Genomic DNA, 24,225 nt, shown 5'->3' with positions numbered 1-24,225 from the left:
TAACAAAAAATGATTACACTAGGCATGAGAGCAAAGTGTGGTCAGTTCTTTAGCTGTGCTGGGAACTCAGTCTGCTCTCCTCCAATGACCAGACTTGTCTTGACACCCCTCCCCCCTATCCGCGCACAGCCATTAACTGGAAGGTTCAGAGTATTGCTATTTCCTTCCCCCCAGCTCTGTTCTTAGTTACATAATGAGCTTTGAGGGCATTCACCATAAAATCCCTTTCTTTGAGTTCATTAATGGACACAGCTCTTCTGAATCTTGATCATAAGGTTATATCACCACCTACAGGAGTAGGACACTAGGTAGAAAAGAACACAGCACCACCTATGGGCAGTTCTAGCTGGTATAAAACCCCCTCTCTGCTATAGGCAATCCAGTCCGACCAGGCCCTAATCCAATAGAGGGGTGGGTGCTGTGTCCATCAATGAACTCAGAGCTAGGGATTTTACAATGAATAACAAAAAAATCTATTTTTCTATTATTATTTATTATTATTATTATTATTATTATAATAATACAGGATTTATATAGCATCAACAGTTGCTCAGCACCTTACAATATAACAGGAGACAATACACCAACAATACAGTTCAATACAAGAGGGTTAGGAGGGCCCTGCTCCTTGGAGCTTACAATCTAAGTCTTATGTTCATTGACGGATACAACTCTTCTGAATCTTGACCATTGGATGTGCTAAAGCAGTGCCTCAAAGAGGGGTGGGCAGACCAACATAAAAAAACAACAACTAGAGGCAAACATATCAACTACCCAAACAATCCCAAAAGCATCAAACAAGGAATCTGAAACAAGAGCCAGCAAAACCTTGTGGCCAAAATGTACATCCGAAGATGTAAATGCATCAACGTGGTAAAATTTTGTAAAGGTGTACACAGATGACCACGTAGCTGCCCCGCAAACCTGAGATACAGATGCCAGAAGCGCAAAAGGCACTAATCGCCCTAGTGAAGCATGCTGTAACGAGGAAACCCCTTAATAGTGTATGCCAGAACAAGCATTTGCCTGATCCAAACAGGAAAACATGGCAGAGGAGGCTGCCAAGCCTTTCCATGGGCTGTCTGTAAGCCTAAAAGGAGAAACTGACCTCTAGCAGGAGGTTGCAATGGACAGGTGCACACGAACCACCCAGACCACATTCAAGGAGTGCAACGCAACCTCCTGAGGATACGACGGCCACAGACACAAGGATGGCAGGACGTTGCCCTCAATCAGGTGAAAAACATAACCTTCAGTATAAAGGCGAGGTACAGATAAAGAACTACCTTATACAAACAGAGAAAGCGCCATTATTAAGGGTGTAGCCACCCATCAAAAAAGTTTCTCCGACTCACCCTAATGTTGGGTGTGGATTCCAAACCAAGTATATCTTATGAGAAAAAGGTTAGCAGCTGACTAGAGCAGAGCTGCAAAAAAGGACAGTATATTATTAATTCTATGCGGAGTAAATTATTGCCATCAATAATGGATGCAAATTATTAACTTTATTTAGATCATGAAGATAATGGGTTAGGCATTATGGACATGGTGTACACACAGTCAATCACAAAATAAAATCAGTGAATAAAAAAACATAAAAGAACGTCCTGCACATTCACTTAGCTGCATCAATGTAAGTGACCGGAAAAAACGTTATTAGTACTGGACACAAAAAAAATCTTTTATGGTGTATGGGGAGTCTGTGATAATAGTATTCAAAATGGTTGAATCTTTACAGTTTCGAGTTCCTATTATTCTCCAATCTTGGAAATGTCTTTGCACTTCCCTCATACGTATATTCATCAATGTTGAATGGTAGGGTAATAAGTAGTGAAACTCCTGGAGGATAAATATGTGCAATAAATATAGAATCTGGTAAGAGTTACCATATAACATGTATCTGCATCTATTGCAACAAGCTTAAATCCAATGACTCCTAATAGCTCTGAAGAGGAAAATGTCATAATAAACATTATTACCTTCCTTGTGTCTCATCATCATCATATTAGCTGATAAAAGAAATTGCATTGTGTATGGCCAACCTCAATCGGCCGATATTCCTTAAACAAGATGATCTCAATGGATAACACACTATTAGTGTAAAGAAAATCATACATTACTGTTGACAGTATCAATTAAAATAATGATTACCCTAGTGGAGGTTACCATTGTTTCCACTTGAAAAAAATGTAGATCTTATCACCCGTTGACAAAAGATGGAGACAATAAACCTCCTACGAGCCAAAAATTTGCATTATGGAGTTTTAGGTATAGCTTGAGTCGCAATTCTGCGATGGACGTGTATGTAAATAGCCTACTGTAGGCCCCAAAAATTCCTCTTCTAAGTAAGAGCAAGGCGGTTCCTTAAGAAAGGTTATGGACGAAAAGTGCCGTTTTCCCTTATCAATGCTTATCGCATAACACATAGTGGTCACCTATGTAAGGCCCAAAAATGTATCTTCTAAATAGGAGTGATAGATTTCCTGTGAAGGCTAAGAACATTAATGTCCAGTTAATGTAACGAAGTGCAAGTCATTACTTAGCACTGTTCAAAAATTACTTGCCACCAGTGGAAGTGGTGTATCGCCATGCAAAGCTGAATGAACTCCTGGGAGTCAGCTCAAGTACTGGCGGTTTCCGTCTTGCCCAGTGTATATCCAAGAACGCCAATACCGACCACCATCACATCCCCGGACTAGCCGGGGGGAGCATGGGAAAGCATAGTACAACCACGGCTCCCGTATTTTCAAAAATATACGTTGGGAGTCGTTGCAGATGCTTGACATCTGTTCATTGAGCATCATAGTGGTCATACGATCCCACACCCCCTGAAGAGGGACAAACAGGCTTTTTCAGGCCTGCGCAATTGTTCTAGTGGCCGATAAAAACAAATAGGAAGCCAACTTCTGCTGGTGAGCCAAGAGGCCCGGTATGGGACAATGAAGCAAAGCATACCGAGCATCCCGGCGTATGGAGAGATGGAACAAGGTGAAAAGGGGGCCAAACACATGAGACCAAAAATGAAACAGTCTCGGGCATGACCACCAGATATGCAATACATCTCCACGATGGCCACAACCCTGAAAGCATCGATCACTGCAGGCAGGGTTTGCCTGGGCCAAATGAGCCGGAACCCAATACCAATGAAACAATACTTTGTAGGCCGCCTTCAGCGTGGTCGTATTAAATGAGCATTTAGCTATAAGCGACCAGGCCCTATTCCAGTCCTCCGGATCCACAACCACTCCCAGGTCGCGCTCCCACTGAACGAAATATGAAAGAGAAGTACAGTCATGGCCGAAATTGTTGGCACCCTTGATATTTCTCCAGGAAATCATGTATTTCTCACGAAACGTATTGCATTAACACATGTTTTGCTATACACATGTTTATTCCCTTTGTGTGTATTGGGACAAAACAAAAAAAGGGAGGAAAGAAAGCAAATTCGACATAATGTCACACAAACCTCCAAAAATGGGCTGGACAAAAGTATTGGCACCCTTTCACAACTGCGGATAAATAAGAATGTTACAAGCATGTGATGCTCCTGTAAACTCACCTGGGGCAAGTAACAGGTGTGGGCAATATAGAAATCACACCTGAAAGCAGATAAAAAGGAGAGACGTTCACTTAACCTTTGCATTGTGTGTCTGTCTGTGCCACACTAAGCATGGACAACAGAAAGAGGAGACGAGAACTGTCTGAGGACCTGAGAACCAAAATTGTGGCAAAATATCAACAATCTCAAGGTTACAAGTCCATCTCCAGAGAACTAGATTTGCCTTTGTCCACAGTGCGCAACATTATCAAGAAGTTTGCAACCCATGGCACTGTAGCTAATCTCCCTGGTCGTGGACGGATGAGGAAAATTGATGAAAGATTGCAACGCAGAATAGTCCGGATGGTGGATAAGCAGCCCCAAACATGTTCCAAAGACATTCAAGCTGTCCTGCAGGCTCAGGGAGCATCAGTGTCAGCGCGAACTATCCGTCGACATTTAAATGAAATGAAACGCTATGGCAGGAGACCCAGGAGGACCCCACTGCTGACACAGAGACATAAAAAAGCAAGACTACAGTTTGCCAAAATGTACTTGAGTAAGCCAAAAGCCTTCTGGGAAAACGTCTTGTGGACAGATGAGACCAAGATAGAGCTTTTCGGTAAAGCACATCATTCTACTGTTTACCGAAAACGGAATGAGGCCTACAAAGAACAAAACACAGTACCTACGGTAAAATATGGTGGAGGTTCAATGATGTTTTGGGGTTGTTTTGCTGCCTCTGGCACTGGGTGCCTTGACTGTGTGCAAGGCATCATGAAATCTGAGGATTACCAAAGGATTTTGGGTCGCACTGTAGGGCCCAGTGTCAGAAAGCTGGGTTTGCGTCCAAGATCCTGGGTCTTCCAGCAGGACAATGACCCCAAACATACGTCAAAAAGCACTCAGAAATGGATGGCAAAGAAGCGCTGGAGAGTTCTGAAGTGGCCAGCAATGAGCCCAGATCTAAATCCCATTGAACACCTGTGGAGAGATCTTAAAATTGCTGTTGGGAAAAGGTGTCCTTCCAATAAGAGAGACCTGGAGCTGTTTGCAAAGGAAGAGTGGTCCAAAATTCCGGGTGAGAGGTGTCAGAAGCTTATTGATGGTTATAGGAAGCGACTGATTTCAGTTATGTTTTCCAAAGGGTGTGCAACCAAATATTAAGTTAAGGGTGCCAATACTTTTGTCCAGCCCATTTTTGGGGTTTTGTGTGACATTATGTCATATTTGCTTTTCTGCCTCTGTTTTATATTTGTTCCAATACATACAAAGGGAATAAACATGTGTATAGCAAAACATGTGTTAATGCAATACCTTTTTTGTGTGAAATACTTGATTTTCAGGAAAAATATCAAGGGTGCCAACAATTTCGGCCATGACTGTATGTGATGAGCGTATGTTCAAAGCTGCATAAAGAAGGGAGATAAGGCCCGGGGCGCCTGGACGCTGTTGGCGAAGCTGTTCAAAGGCAGGTGCCGCCTCTATTTTAAATTGAGTTTCATTTAACTTAACCTCATGTTGCATCAAACAAGGATTACAACAATACGAAAGACTGCCAGCTCAGACACCTGCCTCACAGAAGCAATGGCCACCAAGAAGGAAACTCCTTGGGAAGAGTAATCAGGAGAATATTCTGAATACTCTCAAAGGGAAGCTTCCGGAGAACTGAAAGAATGAAAATATGAAGGTAATTTATACACTAGGGGGAGAAACACTAGCGGAATGCAGGATGTAAAAAGATCGGGGGTCCTAATTGATAACAGGCTCAGCAATGGCATGAAATGGTAAGTTGCAGCAAACAAAGCTAGCAGAATATTAGCATGCATAAAAAAGGGTATTTACTCGAGATAAAACAATAATCCTGCCACTTTATAAAACTTTGGCTCGGCCACATCTGGAGTATGCTGTCCAGTTCTGGTCACCAGTCCTCAGGAAAGATGTGTGGAACTGGAGAGAGCCCAGAGAAGGGCAACAAAGTTCATAAGGGGACTGGAGGACCTCAGTTAAGAGGGACAACTACAACATTAAACTTATTCTCCATGGAGAAGAGACGCTTCAGAGGAGATATGATAACAATATACAAATACCTCAATGGCGACTCTAACAAAAAAGAATAAACTATTCAGTCTCAGGGAGTATAATAAGACTCAGGGTCACCTAATGAAATTGGAGAAGAGGTTTAACCTTAAACTGCATAGGGGGTTTTTCACTGTCATAGCGGCAAGGTTGTGGAACTCAATTCCACAATCGATAGTGTCAGCTGGTAGTATTGATAGTTTAAAAAAACTCTTACATGTGCATCTTAGCAAACACAATATACAGGAATATGGATATGATTTTGATTTTTTTTTTTTTACACACAAACTGGATGGACTGTTGTCTTTATTCAACCTTACAAACTATGTAACTATGTAAGTCAGATGGTGGTAACAGGGAGCGCACTGGGGGCATCAGACAACAAACCCCTTGATTAAAGGAGCAAACCAGGAGCACATAGTCAATGATCGCTGAAAGAAAGACAGCGAGTTCAGAAACTTAATCTGTAATGGCAGTCAAGGCAAGTTATTGGCCAATGCCCCAATAAAGAAAGGGCAACACCCAAGCCACCTAGAAAGAACATGAATGGACACCCAGAGCCTCACACCAGGCACTATAAGCTCTCCAGGTGCAATGATATATCACCCAAAAGGCAGACTTGCGACCTTTAACATTGTGGAGAACAGCAACCCCAACAAATTCCCATCACTCAAAAAGCAGGCTTGCAAAAGCCATGCCAACCAAGCCAGAGACAGGAATGCATGGTGGTAGACCAAACCCTAGGATAGGTGGTCCTCTGAAAAGCATCAGTGACCAGCTGCCCCCCGTCTGAGTACCACAGACCAGTCTGAAGCTACCAGAAGGACCAAAATCCATTGCCCTCAAACCTGCAAACCTGTGCAGTAGACGAGGGAGCAGCTAGAGAGGAGGAAAGGTGTAAATGAGACAAAATTAGTCCCATGATTTCACCACACATATGTTGCAACAGCAAAGGGGAACCGCACTCATGCTGCAACCGTGGCATCTTTCCACTGAGGCAGGATGGCAGGAGATCCACTTTCCCAGTGTAGGAAGATCTGGTGAAACACATCTGGCACAGGGCCCCAGGCTCCCAATCCAGCGTCGGACAACTGAGGCAACCAGCCTTCTTATTCACAATGAAGTGAATGTGCACAGCGGAGAAAGCCAGACAGTGCTGGCATGCCCACTGCAAGTAGGGGAAGCCTTCAGCACCATCGCTGCAATTTTTATGCCGCCCTGGTGGTTGACATAGGCCAATGCGTTGGCATTATCCGATTGGATCCTGACTGGGAGCCCCTGAAGCAGGTTCGTCCAGTGATCCACAGACAACCCGATTGCTCGCAGGTCCAAGACATTAATGGGCAAGTGAGTTTACTCTTGAGTCTAACAGCCCCAATCCGATCTTGAACTCAAGACTTCTTCCCAGCTAGACAGGCTGGTACCTGTTGAGATGCTTTTCCAGTGGAGGGGAAGAATGGACTTCCCAGCGTATATAGCACACATAGTCTGCAGGAGACTGGAACCACCTTAGGAGGAAGGCCCTCATTGACCATTCCAGACAAATCCGATTGTCAAATACAGCTGTAGATTTGTCCTATGTGGGCAGGATTTCCTGCTGTTGAACTCCAGTGTGGAATTGTGCATGTGGGACAACTTCAAAACTGGATACCATAAGGCTCAGAACCTGCATGGAGGACAGCAGAGAAGACTGCTAGTGGGACACGAGCAGGTGGACCACAATCTAAAGTCGCTGGAATTTGTCCATCAGGAGAAGCCTTTTGCCCTGTTCGAGTCAAGAATGAGTGCCAGTTACTCAGTCTCCCAAAGAGGGCAGACTTCTTGAAGTTCCATGCCCAACCAGAGTCCTGTAGGGAGCGCATTGTGATCATCTGAAACCTCTGAAACAGCACAAGCAATTTAGGGCCCACAAGCCCATAATCAGGGAAGCCCCAACCTCTTTCAAGACCATAACAGATTGCAGTAACACTCTCAGAGCTTGTCCAGCTTAGGGATAGGGACAAAGACCTTCAGAAGAAAACAGTTCTTGCACCACACTGTACAGGGCAGTTGGGAACAAGGGGGGTCCACGGGCCCTGGAACAGGTGGGAAAAACCTTCATGCTGAGGTGGACAATGCTTGTTATCCTTGTCAAAAGGGAGCCAGAGGAAAGTGCATAGGAGGAAGGCCAGGTTTCCTGATGCAAGCAAATCTCCTTCTTAGCCTGGGGGACTAACAAGAGATTTTGGAAGAAGGCGTCCAGGATAGCAGCAAGGAGACAATACCCCAGAAGGGCAGATCCACTACAACCTATATCAAAGATTGGCCAGCAGCCCAGCATACACACTAAAGCACCCTGCAAAGCACCATAACCGAGATGGAGAGCTTGGAAGAAGTGGAGCAGCATCCAAGGATGCCTCATGTACGTACTGCAGGCCCTGGACCAGCTGTTCTGCCAGATCGACATGGACCTAATTACATGTCTGGCATTCAAACCATACCACTGAAGCTTGGCCTGCCAGGTAAACAGCAGAGACATCAGGGCCATGGTCAACCTAGGCCGCAACACCGACCACGCAGTGGTAAACATAGGGGGGGGTGACAGAGTCTGCCCTGTGGTCTTCAGGATTTATGAAAAAGGGAAAAATCTGTAACCGTAACCACGGTTGCTTGTCAACCTAGAAAAAAGGGGAGAACTTATATTTAAGGTGAGGTCTACTCCCTAAGAAAGGCCTCCTGTCAGTCACCAGCACCTATTGTGCGAAGCAGAGGGATCAACAAGGACACAGGGAGGGATCGATGCCCCCATCACCATGGGCTAAACAGAAGCAGCTGGGACAGATAGCCTCCACCCACGCTAAACTGGCCCATCAAGCAGCATCAACAGCGAGGGAACAGCATATAGTAGGGGGGTGCAGGCTGCAGCACTCACAAGCCCCACGGGGACTGAGTAATGCCCCAGTCCCCCTCCTGTGCTGGCCTCAGATCTGCAGACCAGGCTATAATGGGGTACTACCCACAATGGGCACCAACAGCCCCTCAGTGCACCTATGTGTCAAGGCTCCAGGGGGACTGCATTTCACCTTTCCAACCATGCAGTGACACTGCGGCATCCCCAATGCCTGCACCAACAGCCCCTTTGAGCAGAAAGATCTACCAGGCACATCAAACAGTGTGCAGCACACAAGGACATGGGACAGTAAGTGCAGCAGCCCACAATCATAATGGTGCTGCCACCCCACTCCAGGGTCCGCCCCCAAGCATCACCCAACACTAGGGGGAGGTCAGAAAGTGCACAGTTCATAGGGCTGGGCTGCTCGGGCATGCACTGCACAAACACCCCCACATGAATGTCCCATGACCTAGCTAAATCATGGGGGGACAAAGGGAACTGGGCACCCACCCCCGCACCAACACACCCTAGGACCTAGGGGGAGAGGGGGGCTTGTAAGGCGACCCAGACCCATGGGGGAGGAGGGGACCCTGCAGGACCAGCCTTTCCTGCCTCCAGTGAAGGAAGAGAGGGAGCATCTACTTACCAATCCAGGCACAGCGTGCAGGTGAGGCTCCAGATCCTCCTCTTCACAGTGAGGGGCTGTCAGCCAGGGTAATACTGTGACACGGACTACATGTGCCTGGTCATATATGTCCCTTAAAGACGTTTCATTCGCTGGCCTGCCCCTGTTCAGGATGGGGCACATCGTGGCCTGACCGAGCCCTGAGCTAGTGGTTTACGTGCACTTGTTGGCTAGACTGGGGTGCCAACTGGATCTATATTATCCAGCCCAACGCCCAGCTTGACTGTCGGCGGAAGATCTCCAGAGAAAACAATCCCAAGAAAAAGGCTATGAAACAAGAGGTCCCAGCAGGGTACTAGTTCCTACTTCTAAACTGGGCAGAAAAAAACTGGTATGCCTATAGCAGAGAGGGGGTTTTATGCCAGCTAGCAATGCCCATAGGCGGTGCTGTGTTCTGTTCTGCTTAGTGTTCTACTCCTGTAGGTGGCAATATAACCCTATGGGCAAGATTCAGAACAGCTGTATCTGTCAATGAACATAAGAGAAAAGGGCATTTAATAATGTTTTTTATATCTATACAGAAATGTTTGCCTTTCATTTCTAAATAAAACTGAATGGGTTGTTTTACAAGGTGAAGGTGTACATATACAGTTGTGTTCAAAATAATAGCAGTGTGTTGAAAAAAGTGAATAAAGCTCAAAATCCTTCTAATAGCTTTTATTTCCATACACACAAATGCATTGGGAACACTACACATTCTATTCCAAATCAAAACATGAAGAAAAATATGTCAAATTTGTGTTGTTCCTCTAAATAAAATTGAAGAAACGTGAATATTAGACTGTTCAAAAAAATAGCAGTGTTTGTATTCTTCTTTACAAACTCAAACATTCACTATATAAACTGAAAAAGTTTGAAGATTTTGCTTTTCTTTGAATCACTTAATATTTCGTTGTATAAGCACTGTTTCTGAGAAAAGCTGTACATCTGTGTTGCATGGAGTCAACCAACTTCTGGCACCTGTGAACAGGTATTGCAGCCCAGGATGATTGGACTACATTCCACAGTTTATCTCTATTTCTTGGTTTTGCCTCAGAAACTGCATTTTTGATGTCACCCCACACGTTTTCTATTGGATTAAGATCCGGGGATTGGGCTGGCTACTCCATAACATCAATCTTGTTGGTCTGGAACCAAGATGTTGCACATTTACTGGTGTGTTTGGGGTCGTTGTTTTGTTGGAACACACATTTCAAGGGCATTTCCTCTTCAGCATAAGGCAGCATGACCTCTTCAAGTATTCTGATGTATTCAAACTGATCCATGATCCCTGGTATGCGATAAATAGACCCAACACCGTAGTATGAGAAACATCCCCATATCATGATGTTTGCGCAACCATGCTTCACTGTGTATTGTGACTTGAATTCAGTGTTTGGGGGTCGTCTGACAACCTGTCTCCAGCCACTAGACCCAAAAAGAACAATCTTACTTTCATCAGTCCACAAATGTTGCGCCATTTCTCTTTAGGCCAGTCAATCTGCTCTTTGGCAAATTGTAACCTCTTCAGCACGTCTTTTTTTCAACAGTGGGACTTTGCAGGGGCTTCTTGCAGATAGCTTGGCTTCACATAGGTGTCTTCTAATTGTAAAAGTACTGACAGGTAACTTTAGACCTTCCCTAAACCTCCTGGAGCTGATTGTTGGCTGAGTCCTTGCCATTTTGGCTATTCTTCTATCCATTCGAATGGTAGTTTTTTGCTTTCTTCCACGTCTTTCAGGTTTTGGTTGCCATTTTAAAACATTTGCGATCATTTTAGCTGAGCAGCCTATCATTTTTTGCACTTCTTTATATGTTTTCCCCTCTCCAATCAACTTTTTAATCAAGGTAGGCTGTTCTTCTGAACAATGTCTGGAACGACCCATTTTCCTTAGAATTTCAGAGAGAAATGCACTGTAACCAGCATGTACAACATTTGCTGCCTTCCTTCCTTAAATAAGGGCAATAATTGCCACCTGTTTTTCAAAGAATGAATGACTTCACTAATAGAATTCCACACTGCTATTATTTTGAACATACCCCTTTCAATTAGTGATTCAATTACACAGAATCAGCAGCATGCATGTCATGACTGTTGGGTCTGTTGGATTTCTATTACTCTACTACACCTGCTAGTAAATTATTTGCCATGTTGAAATATAATTTCTACCAAAAACAGCGATTGATCAGGTTAGTGATGTCTGACTGCTATTATTTTGAACACAACTGTACGTTAAGTTACAGACAGTGGAGTGTCTAACTTTTTCAGAAATAGATCAGCATACAACAACAATGTACACATTTATGGCAGTAATTTATATTTTAATATCCTGGAAAAGAATAATCCCACTTATTCACCACTTTGGAGCAACATGTAGGAAGGTTTGATTTGATATTGGTTTATCTGTGTTTGTTCACCAGAAAAATATAAAAGCCAATGTACTTGCTTAGGTATAGCATTTTCACCCTTAGTGTTCTTTGCTCCCTTCCTAGTGAAATCAATCCTGTACAACAATATTAGTATCCTTTTTCCATTATCACATTTCCACTTTGCTGTATCAAGCATCAGCAGCTGGCTTTTGGCAAGGGGAGGGGGAGGTAGTTCTATTTATTTCCTTGCTATTCTTCCTAGAAACTCCATTGCTTTGGTCTCGAATGACTGTCAGGTGACATCTCTTGTCACTGGTATAATGAATTAATTAATTCAGTGAAGAAGCCACTGTGCTGTTTTGGGGGGGTTTGACTGATTCTGCCTACATACCAGCAAGAAAACTCTTTCGTATGAAAGGCAAGCTCCTCAACACATGCTATGTGAGATTTAACATTATTCAGTGAGGCACATTTTCAATAGAACTGCACAATTTCAAGGCAGGTCTCAAATTGGTCTTGCTGCATAGAGACTTTGGTAAGACAAGCTGGATTCTACTTCATTCTAGTTAAAGTGCACCTGTGTCCAGACTATGCAAATTAAAGTATTTACATATTATAAGCAATAAATGTACTTTAAAACAAACTATGATTTACTACTGTAGTTGTACACATTGTGGAGAAATTCATATTCAAATTTCACAAAGCACTGAAATTTCAGCTCCTTTCCTTTTCTATAGAAAACAGAGACTTGGCAGTCCACCAATATTCTAAAATAAACAAACAGCAGGTGCTGTAAGCTATTGAAACTGGCTAAAGCTGGATATCAACATCTCTGTTGTAATCTATAAGAATGAATGACTTCAAAGTACATGTAGATATTGAGGTCAATGAGAGTTTGTGTTAAAGAAGACATCTGAATGTATCACTTTGTCCAATTAGTCTATGTGGTCTGGCTGCTAAGTTAGCGTAGTTAACAAGCCCCCCCCCCCCCCCAATTGCTGTCTGACCATGCTGGTTTTAAGAAGGCAAGTAATTAATGATTTTGGATTGGCAGTGACTTGGGAATGCTAACAGCAGAGGCAGTTGAAGAGTGTAGAGCAGCACCTGTGTACTGTAGGGAATATATCTGCCTACTCTGTCAGTTACACATCAAAAGTTACCCCTAGTAATTTATGCAAAGGATAGTATTCTAAAGCCTCCGATGATGTGGGTATAGTGCTGCCAGATGTAAGAAGTCATTCACAGTTGTACTGTATCTAAACTCCTAACAGTGGGGATCAAACAGCTGCAGTTGCTGGAGCCTATTCCTAGCTGCTGCAGAAAAGATGGGGTGGTATTTTGTTGTGGAGAGTGCTGCAGTTTCTGCAATGACTCAGTGGCATCCCAGTGGTACAAATATGAGTGATGTCTTAAATCTGACACTATAATTGCAGGATCAAAAAATTTGGAATATTATCCTTTGTATGAGGCACTGGGGGTAAAGCAGCACCTACATTCTCATGTGTGACTTGCTTTCGATCCCCCATTTACACTTAAGCATGAATGTTTTAGGTGCTTCTGAAGAAATATTTGCATATATATGTGTTTTTGAAGCATTTTTTTGTGTGTCTTTATGCTTCAGGCATTTGTGCTTTGGCCAATGGAACCTTATGTCATCATTGTCCTTATATCTGCTTCCTGTCTTTGCTGTATGGAGTTGTGGGCTTGCCTATAAGCTTGCATGCCTCTTATGCCAGCTTTGTGCCAGGTCCTCTGCTACCTGCCATGGTTCTTGTAATGGGCATTGTAAGGTTCTTGTGGGCCCTCACCAAGCGGAAGAAAGTGTACACAGCCAGCATGGATGCTCCTCCATTTTGTTCACAGACCTAAGGTTGCTAGAAGAAGGAGACTAGTTGTAAGGGGCAAAAACATGTGAAAAATACTCTAAAATCTTTGTGCCATGTGTAGCACACAGAATGTATTGGTCTGGTGGTTTGGTCCCAGATTCTATTTCCTGTTTGGCACACAGCAGCCAGGCACATGCCATTTCCACATTCTGAAACAGTAAACGGGCTGTGCAGCTCTTTTTATTTATTTATTTTAGGGGTAGAAATTGGATGGGGTAGGTGTGAGCATAGGGATCCTCCAGAAAACTATAGTACAAGAAATGAGGACTCTAATCTGACCCAAACTTCAGGGTGAAATTGCTCCCTTTGAAGTAGCAAGCAATACTAGCAGCACACAAACAGGAATCTCAATAGAGATGCAGTCCTGAATGCAGAAAGTTGTAACACTGAGCAGTAGGCAAACAGGAATCCCAATAAAGATAGTCATGAATGCAGAAAATAGTGGCTAACGATCTTCCAGAGGAGTTTAGGAGAGTCTCTAGATCACAGAGGCTGGTACTCACTGTTTCTTATTTCCAGGGAGCTATGTGCGGGGTCAGAAAACTTCAGTACTATAGCAGCCTGTATCCTGGATCTGTAGTGGATTTTAAGAGAATACTCCAAGAAGAATAGGGCAGAGGTCCGACAGCCAAGTTGTAGCTGGGACCCCATAAAGTGCTGCAGTCCAAAGTGAAACATCCAGGGATGCCACAGCCATGATGCTGAGTCTTACTCTCCCAGGGCCAAGAGAGCTCTGCTCTAAACCCAACCCCATTTATATCTCTCTCAGCCCCCTATTGGTCACCTGCATATCTACCAGGGATAGGCTGGGATCTGAACTCTCCCACCCACTATGCCCCAGGATCCTGTGGGATACATGGGAAAGTAACTGAATCCAAGCCAGTAGAACCCAGAGCAGACTTGAGTAATTATAAGTACTCTTCCTGGTTACAGGGAGGCAAAAAACTACATTTAGCAAAAAAACAAACACATCAACTATGAGGATGCTACACATGCATTTTCACATTTAATTTGTAAGGCCAGAAATGCATAATTCAGCCTGAAAAAACATGCATGCACTTTCCTACATGATAAGTAGCAGCATGAAGCTCATGCGTTTAGAAGCGATTTTTAAAGATAAGCACAGGAGAACCTCCCAAATGCCCAGAATGTACTGAAAAGTGGTAAATTATTAACTATTTCAGACTGTTTCAGAGAAATACAGAGAGTAGAAGCAGAGACAGCAATATGTGTTGAGATAATTAGGTGGGAGTTGCTCATTAACATTTCTTTTGTTTCCTAGGGTAGGAAAGGTGTCTGGTGGATGGAGTCATTAAGGTCACCTGGCAGGGGTTCTTCATTAAGGATTTTAAGGTGTGAACGGTCATTAACATATCTTTTGTTTCTAATGCAGGCCATAGATGGGTCGAAAATCGTCCGATTTTCGGATCGTTAGTGGGTTAATAGGTCGGCCGTTTTTTGGTATTTTGGCAGTTTTTTTGTTATCGGTAAAGTTGGAAAAAAATCGACCGATTTTGCCGATCGGACGATTTTCGCGGCAATGATGGGCAAATCGGCCGATCTTTTTACCGATAAAAAATCTGCGCATGAGCAGTGACCTGCAAGAGGAAGACTAAAAGAAGAAGAAAAAGAAGAAGAGCATGAAGAAAAAGAAGAAGAAGAAGAAGAAGAGGAAGAAGAAGAGGATGAAGAAAAGGAAGAGGAAGAAGAAGATGAAGACGATGATGAAGGTAAAGAGGATGAAGAAGAAGAAGAGGATGAAGAAGAATTCCAGTCTGCCAAAAAGTGTCCCTGCAGAGAACTCCGCTATTTCTTTGACAGTTCTTTGACATTTATAGCGGCTGCAACATTGTATCTATTTGTTTCCGAATAAAAACATCTGTATCCAAAATGGATACAAATAGATACAATGTTGCAGCCGCTATAAATGTCAAAGAACTGTCAAAGAAATAGCGGAGCTCTCTGCAGAGACACTTTTTGCCGGCTGTAGATGGGATGAAAATCGACCGATTTTTTTTTACCGTTCCTGGTAATGTCGGCCGATTGAATGACCGATTTTTCATTTTTTAAAAGAAAAATCGGCTGGTTTTCTCCCCATCTATGGCCTGCAGAAGGGTGAGAGAGGTCTGAGGTGTGAATTGGTCATTACAATGTGTGACAAGCTTGGTAGGAACATACTGTCTTAAGTGTTTTGTCTATCTTGAAAACGCTTTGCATGCATTTTTCATGATGAAAAAAGGCACTGGACAGCATTGGGAACAGGAAGAGTTGAAAAAAAGTCAGACACAAACGCTTATAAATGCGATTTGCAGCATTTAGCTGTGTTTACAAGCGTTTTGTGTTTGAAACACTGATAAAATCGACTGCTGAATGTAAGTTTTCTGCGTTAAAAAAAACGACTGTAAATGAAGATGTGTAAATGGACACATAGGAAAACATTAGGGTGAGTTCACGGGCTGCTGAAAAAAATGCTGAACAGCTCCTGAATGTGAGTTTATCAGCTGCAGTGTACATGAGCCCTTATTTTCTGCTTCTACTGAGATACTGATCTTGTGCTGCATCATCCTGCTCTAGCCAGCAGGGGGAGTTGTGGTTTGAGATGGCAGTCATGTAATGGCTACACTGTAATGGTTACACTACAGATCCCAACATGTACTGTGTAGCAGGAGGAGTGGAAAGAGGATTTTGTTGAAACTGCCCAGGAAAGTTCTTCCTCTTGGCACTGAGGGAGTTAGAGGGAGAGCACATCTGTCTGAATATTTGCCTGCTAGCTGGAGACCATACCAGCAGAGATCCAAGCCTAAGACTGGGAGTGAGGATACCCGAGGGCAGTGCAGCATGCAGGTTTATTGGGAGTGTTGTTAAGTACACAGCACTCCCAAAGGGCCTCAACGATAACCAGCAGAAGCAAAATCTCAGAAGACTGCTCCTCTCGTAATAAAAATTCTGCAAGCCCCCTTTGTTCCCCTGCCTTCTTTGTTACCATCCTTCGTATCTTTTAGACAGTGCATACCCAGTTGGTGTAGGACTAGTATTGCCACCATAAATGCGTTCTGGCAGTATAATTCCAGCACTCACTAGGTTAAACTTTACTACTGCTCACTGCTGCACTTGAGGTGGCCGTACTATTGTTTATGATAATCTGGATGCCAAATGTTATCTTATGCCTAATCCTTACTGTTAATCACTTTGTAAATTGTGTTATTACCATCATTATTCCATTTTATGCATGCCTAGTTACAATCCAAATTGAGTGACAACATATTAAGTTTGCCTTTTTTACCTTGTTAGCAGCCTGTTTTTTTTTATATATCACTACTTTTGGGTTCTAAGTATTGTATTACTTTCAGCGATTTTCTGTGATACTGCATGTTGGTACGCTCAACCTGGTGTGTCACCGGGGCTGAGGTTCTTGAGAAGTTTGAGGCAAAGAACTGAGGACCCATCCTATCCAGTGGCACCTATAAATATTTTAATACCCATAGTCTTGGAACAATGCACACTTAGCTGGGGGATGGGGGGTCGCCTGCTGCATGCTTGTCTCTTCTAGGACAGCCTAGGATTCTACCATACGCCTGCTAATAATGAAAAAGTGCACCTGTTTAACAGTTATCCTGAGAACAGTCTTGATGCACAGTGCATGAGTGCCCAGCTGGGATGATGTAACTCCTGCACATGCACATGGGGGTACATTCATTTTTGGGAAGGGAGGTGTGCTGAGAATGTACACTGAGCTGTGTATGCACAGCTTAGTGTACATTCTAAAACATTTTGTGAGGAGGAAGGTAAGACACCATTTATTGCAGAAGAGACATAGTGGGGTTTATTTACTAAAGCTGGAGAGTCCAAAATCAGACTCCCTTCTGCATAGAAACCAATCAGCTTCCAGGTTTCATTGCCAAAGCTTGATTGAACAAGCTGAGGTTAGAAGCTGATTGGTTTCTATGCAGAAGGGAGTCTGATTTTGGACTCTCCAGCTTTAGAAAATAAACCCCAGTATGTCTCTTCTGCAATAAACGTCCTTTCTGCTTGCAGGTTTTATATTCAGGAGTAAATTTCACTTTGATACGTTATATGACATTGATGAAAAATAGTAATATTTAATAATATTATAGTGCACACTGAGCTGTGTATGCACAGCTTAGTATACATTCTAAAACATTTTGTGAGGAGGAAGGTAAGAAGCCATTTATTGCAGAAGAGACATAGCATGTCTCTTCTGCAATAAATGTCCTTCCTGCTTGCAGGTTTTAAATTAAGGAGTAAGTTTCACTTTAATACGTTATATGACATTGATGAAAATAGTAATATTTAATAATATTATAGTGCACACTTACCTAAGGTGATCAGAGTGCATGTGGCTTATATAAATTAGGTCAGCATGACACAACTTTTCTAGCCAGTCAGATGGGGGCTCATGAAGTAGCCACCATCCTCGAGCAAAGGCAGGTCCAATCAGCCAAGGATCAAATACCATATACTTCTTCCCCAGCTTCAGTTCCATGCAGGCATGAGTTAAGTAGGTAATCTGCAAATCATTTTTAAAGTTTTAAATATACAATAGTCGTGGCCATATATTAACAGATGTTTAACAGAAACTGCCAACAAAATCAAATATCGGTAAACAATTTGTTGTCTAATGGACATACAGGACTCATCCTTTAACACTGAAAAACCATCAAGAGCTCAAATATTTGTAAACCAATGTTTGTAAACCAGATGTGAGCAATTGTTTCTGTCTGTAAATGATCATGAGCCCAGTTGCAGGAACAGAACTTCTCAGAGGGTGGAATGCGGCTTGTCCAGTCGGCACCTAAATGGGAGAACACCGGTAATGTTAGTGTGTCCCTATCCTGTCCCTTCCCTTCTGATCTGGAACCTTTCCCTACTGCTATTCACTCTTCCTAACAGACGGGTAACCTGTCATACTACCCACTTGCAAAATGCGTGCCAAACCCGGGAGCCAGGGTCTTAAATACACTGCGTAACCCAAGATGGCCACCAGAGTCACATGGGGTATCAGCATCCAACCAGATATCTTCCCCAGTGACCCAGGAAACCATAGAGGAACCTTGTTCCTCTTGACTTCCTCTACCTCTGCATTGTGGTTGAACATCACCTGCAGTGGAGAAAGCAGACTGCACCTGCCTACATACAGATCTGATTCTAGGACTTACTGACGAATAGAGACAATGTGCATTGTGAGCATTTTAACTCATATGTTGGATTATGTTAGAGATGGTTCCAAAATTATAAGGAAGCATTGCCTGCAACTTACTGTTGATACATCTGAAGAATTCTTGTGGATTTGTTTTACTTACTATAACAAGATGATTATTTTGTTTTATTTTAGCTGTACCTGTTGATCTCTTGCATCCCTCATTGCATTTCTTGAGGATGTCTTTTACAATTTACATCTTATTAAAGGCCATATTTGTTCTCACATATTTGCTTTTTTACATTAGAATTTAGCCACATATGTTTTAATTTTGTTTTTATACTTGCTATTGATTGGAATACACTGGCAAATGCAGTTGTTTAATACTTCTTTACCCAGGACAATGTACTGCGGACGGGCAGCCCATGCAGGCAAAGCGCAGCACTGGTACTGCTTCCGGGTTTAGGGCATGTTCATGCTCACTCCCCCCACACAGATACCTGTTGTGATTGTACACAGTGGGAGTTTGTCAGCAAGTCCTGCCCAATGATTCATGGCCAGGACCTGCTGATCGGCTGTGTCCAATCACAGCCCAGAGCCCTGTGCTGACAGTCAACACAGGGCTCTGTACAGATCTTTGTTTCTTATTCCTGAAAAGCAGGAACAAGAAACAAAGAGATCTGTTAGTAAAAGCAGCACACATTATACATGTTAGTCACACATTTAACCCCTTAATCGCCCTAGATGTTAACCTCTTCTCAGCCAGTGTCATTAGTACAGTAATATTGTATAGTATTATTTTTGATTACTGTATTAGTGTCACTGGTGATGTCAGTGTCAATTAGTCAGTTCCCTCCCACCATAAGTTAGTTTTAGATTGCCCGCCTCACTGTTGCAGTCCCATTATAAGTCGCTGATCCCCGCCATTAGTAGTATTAAAAAAAAAAAATCGAATATATATGCCATAGTTTGTATACGCTATAACTTTCACGCAAATCAATCAATACATTTATTAGGATTTTTTTTTAACAAAGACATGTAACAAAATACATTTTGGCTAAAATTTATGAAGAAATTCGTTTTTTTTAATATTTTTTCATTAGATATGTTTTATAGCAGCATGTAAAAACTATTTTTTTCCAAAATGTTTTGTCTTTTTTCATTTATATCGCAAAAAATAAAAACCCAGTGGTGATCAAATACCACCAAAAGAAAGCTCTGTTTGTGTGAAATAAAATGACATAAATGTAGTTTGGGTACAGCTTTGCATGACCGCACAATTACCAGTTAAAGTAGGGCAGTGCTAAATTGCAAAAAAATGGCCTGGTAATGAAAGGGGTAAAACCTTCTGGAGCTGAAATGATTAAAACACTACCACTTGTCCTCTGTGTTCTTTGTTAAAAATATTCAGTCCTATTGAATATCACGTAGTAAGATGTGCAGCTTATTGAAGTCAGCATTCTTAAAATGTAGGGTTCTTGTCATACCAACATGTCTCTTTTCCCTGTAACCTATGGCAAATGTAAATACACTATGATCACTATTATCTAATTCGTATCTAATTTGCACATCAGTAATGAGTGCTGTGTTATTCAAAATTAATAGATCCAACACAGCATTTTTTTCTATTTGGGCTTCCACCATCTGACCCATGAGTTTGTCATGCAGTGATTTCAAGAAATGACAAGCCTTTGTTGAGCGTGCAGTTCCATTTCAGGATACCTAAAGGAGCCCATAATAATAACATTGGCCTGTTTTCCAGCCATTACAGTTCCAGAAAACAGTTAAAATCCCTTCCTCATCCTTTGTTAGTGGCCTATAGCATACTTCCACAATGAATGTAATATTTTATGCACTCATATTAGGCTCCAGTCATACTTACTCGGTACCATCACTACTCTTGTTAGCGATACCATGTTCACCTTCAATTCACTCATGACATACAAGCATACCCTTCCACCTCTTCTACCAATTCTGTCCCACCCAAATAGAGTGTACCCCTAGATATAATGCAGGCCAGTCTCGTGAGCTCTCCAACAACGTATCCAATATTCCCCTAAATACAATGCTCCTCCAATAATAGAAGTTCTATCTCTTCCATTTTGTTTGCCAGATCTCCTACTTTTATTAATTTATTATTATTATTTTATTATTACTGAACAGTAACTAACAAGAAAGCCAACCTAGTTCTCCATCAAACTAAAAACGTCATTCTCTTAGAAATTCTGTACATAGCACTACAGAACAAACAGTGCACAGGCCACGTGTGCTTTTCTGCTGCTTCACTGCTACAGGAAACTGTATTCAGAGAAAAGACCTAGAGTCCTATAGCCGCTAACAGTAATCATTATATTCTCCCTGCAGGGATGGCTCCCACTAGGAGAACACAAAAACTCTGTGGGAGGGTTTCACCCATCAACACTGACTGTGTTGATGGGGGAATCGAGCAATTGCATAATCTATGGCCTACCTTAGCCTGGGTTGGAATACAATTATAATGCATAATACAGTATAATAATGTAAATTTAGGCATGTATTTATTAATGTCTGTGTCCCTTTTGTGGACATTTCTTTTGACGTCCTATACAACCATATCAAATTCTCATTTACAGGTGTCCCTATGATGCGTTTGATATACATACAGTATATACGAGCGTACTTTAAAAAATTTCCACACTATTTCTAACATCTCTATATATACACAGTATTTCACAGAAGTGAGTACACCCCTCACATTTTTGTAAATATTTTATTATATCTTTTCATGTGACAACACTGAAGAAATGACACTTTGCTACAATGTAAAGTAGTGAGTGTACAGCTTGTATAACAGTGTAAATTTACTGTCCCCTCAAAATAACTCAACACACAGCCATTAATGTCTAAACTGCTGTCAACACAAGTGAGTACACCCCTAAGTGAAAATGTCCAAATGTTCAGTGTTGTCACATGAAAAGATATAATAAAATATTTACAAAAATGTGAGGGGTACACACTTCTGTGAGATACTGTATGCAGTGGGGAAAATAAATATTTGATCCTCTGCAGATTTTGTACATTTGCCCACTTACAAAGAAATGAAGGATCTATAATTTTTATCATGTATATTAAATGATAGAGACAGAATATCAACCAAAAATCCAGAAAAAACATATACTACATGTTATAAATTGAGTTGCAGTTCAGTGAGTATAATAATTTTGTCTCTTACGGACTGGCTATGTGCTCATGTGGTACACAGATTAGTCCTGTCAATTTAAGAAGGTGCTCCTAATGACAACTCGTTATGTTTATATAAGACACCTGTCCACAGAATCTCTTTCTTCCAGTCAAACCTTGCCACCATTATGGGCAACACCAAAGAGCTGTCAAAGGATGTCAGGGACAAGATTGTAGACCTGCACAAAGCTGGAATGGGCTACAACACCATCAGCAAAAAGCTTGGTGAGAAGGAGACAACTGTTGAAGCGATTATTCGCAAATGGAAGAAATACAAAATAACCATCAATTGCCCTCAGTCTGGAGCTCCATGCAACATTTCGCCTCATGGGGTAAATATGATCATGAGAAAAGTGATGGATCAGCCCAGAACTACATGGGAGAAGCTTGTGAATGATCTCAAGGCAGTTGGGATCACAATTAACAGAACAAACCATTGCTAACACAATATGCCGCCATGGATTGAAATCCTGCAGCACCTGCAAGGTCCCCCTCTTCAAGATGGCACATGTACAGGCCCATCTAAAGTTTCCCAATGAACATCTAAATGATTCATAGAAGGACTGGGAGAAAGTGGTGTGAACAGATGAGACCAAAATTGAGCTCTTATTTATTTCAGGTACTTATATAGCGCTGTCAATTTTACTCAGCACTTTACATATATATTGTACATTCACATCAGTTCCTAACCCTCAAGGGGCATACAATCTAAGGTAGCTCTTGGGCATTAACTCAATTTGCCATGTTTGGAGTTAGAAAAATGCTAACTATGACCTTAAGAACACCATCCCTACAGTTAAGCACGGAGGTCAAAACATTATGTTTTAGGGCTGTTTCTCTGTTAAAGGTACAGGCCGACTTTGTCGTATTGAGCCAGAACACTGAAGATGGGTTGTGGATGGGTCTTCCAGCATGACAGTGACCCAAAACATATCACCAAGGCAACAAAGGAGTGGCCCAAGAAGAAGCACATTAAGGTCATAGAGTGGCCTAGCCAGTCTCCAGACCTTAATCCTATAGAAAAATGTATGGAGGGAGCTGAAACTTCAAGTTGCCAAGTCACAACCAAGAAGCTTTAGGGATTTAGAGAAGATCTGTAAAGTAGAGTGGACCAAAATCCCTCCTGAGATGTGTGCAAACCTGGTAACCAGAACTACAAGAAACATGTTACCTCTGTGCTTGCCAACAAGGGTTTCTTCACCAAGTACTAAGTTTTGTTTTGCTTGGGGATCAAATACTTATTTTACTCACTGAACTGTAACTCAATTTATAACATTTGTATTATGTGTTTTTTTCTGGATTTTTGGTTGACATTCTGTCTATATCATTTAAAGTATAGCTGTGATAAAAATTATAGACCCTTCATTTCTTTGTAAGTGGGCAATTTTACAAAGTCTGCAGGGGATCAAATAATTACTTTCCCCACTGTGTGTATATATATATAAAACACTGCCTTATATTTTTTTTGCTCAAAAAAACACACTAGGTCTTATTTTTGAGGTAGGTCTTATTTTTTTAATGTACAGGTGTGGACAAATGGTGCAGAGGTGAGCAGTTGTGGATGAAGGTTACTATAGAGAGGGCCGATTTATGACAGTTGTGAGCTGCAGTCAGGTGTTGCAGAGGTGAATTGACAGGTGAATTTCAGACAGGGTGCAGAGATGAGCCACAGACAGGGTGCAGGGGTGAGTTTCGGACAGGGGACGCAGAAGTGAGCTGTGGCTGGGGGGTGCAGATGCAACCTGTGGCCAGGGGTGCAGAGCTGAGTTGTGGCTGGGGGGTGCAGAGGTGGGTTGCAGCTCAGCTCACCTATGCGCCCTGTCTGCAACACACCTGTCAATTTAACTCTGCAACACCTGACTGCAGCTCACCTTTACACATCCCCCCTCCCCCACCACTGCCCTCATATAGTTTGCTAGCTTTGCAAAACACAGCTGTCAGAAGCCCGCCCCTCTCTATAAGAACTCCCGTTTTAGGTCCTATCTTCCCACACAGTGCACCAAGCGCACTCACTCACCGCTCCACCTCTTCTCCACTGGACGGCGATCACCCCTGGGGCATCGGCTTCCATGCATTAGGCTGCAGGAGGAGATGCCCCACCCCTAACACACTGCGCCTGCAGATATCTGTTCCTTCCCTGTACCTCAGTGAGTACAGATGTAGGGAGGTTCTGTGGGAGCGGATGGTACTGTCACTTACAAGAGGGACTGTCACTTGCAAACACAAAAGCTGCACTTCTGTGTTTATAAGAGACAGTAGATATTGGTGTGAACAGGGCCAGTGCCAGAGGTGGCAGAACAGTGTTCCACCACTTTTCGGCTGAAAAAATCAAAATCACAACTAGATCTTATTTTCGGGGTAGGTCTTATACTTTAGCAATTAATAGGTCTTATTTTCGGGGGAAAGGTCTTATTTTCGGGGAAACAGGGTATATATATA

At 42.4% G+C, this 24,225-nt stretch overlaps 1 protein-coding gene across 1 annotated transcript in view; it reads right to left on the bottom strand.

Moving 5' to 3' along the window:
* The window catches only part of LOC149458374 (cytidine monophosphate-N-acetylneuraminic acid hydroxylase-like), a 253,892-nt gene that overhangs the window by 93,640 nt on the left and 136,027 nt on the right, over positions 1–24,225 (bottom strand). The window contains exon 5 of the mRNA XM_089682231.1: positions 17,747–17,937. Within this exon, the coding sequence (XP_089538357.1) occupies positions 17,747–17,937 (191 nt within the window). The remainder of the gene's footprint in view (positions 1–17,746; positions 17,938–24,225) is intronic.

Source organism: Staurois parvus, unplaced genomic scaffold (genome assembly GCF_062004578.1).
Source record: "Staurois parvus isolate SC_StPar_1 unplaced genomic scaffold, SC_StPar_1.0 ptg000287l, whole genome shotgun sequence".
Taxonomy (NCBI): Eukaryota; Metazoa; Chordata; class Amphibia; order Anura; family Ranidae; genus Staurois; species Staurois parvus.
This window is presented reverse-complemented; position numbering and strand designations above follow the sequence as displayed.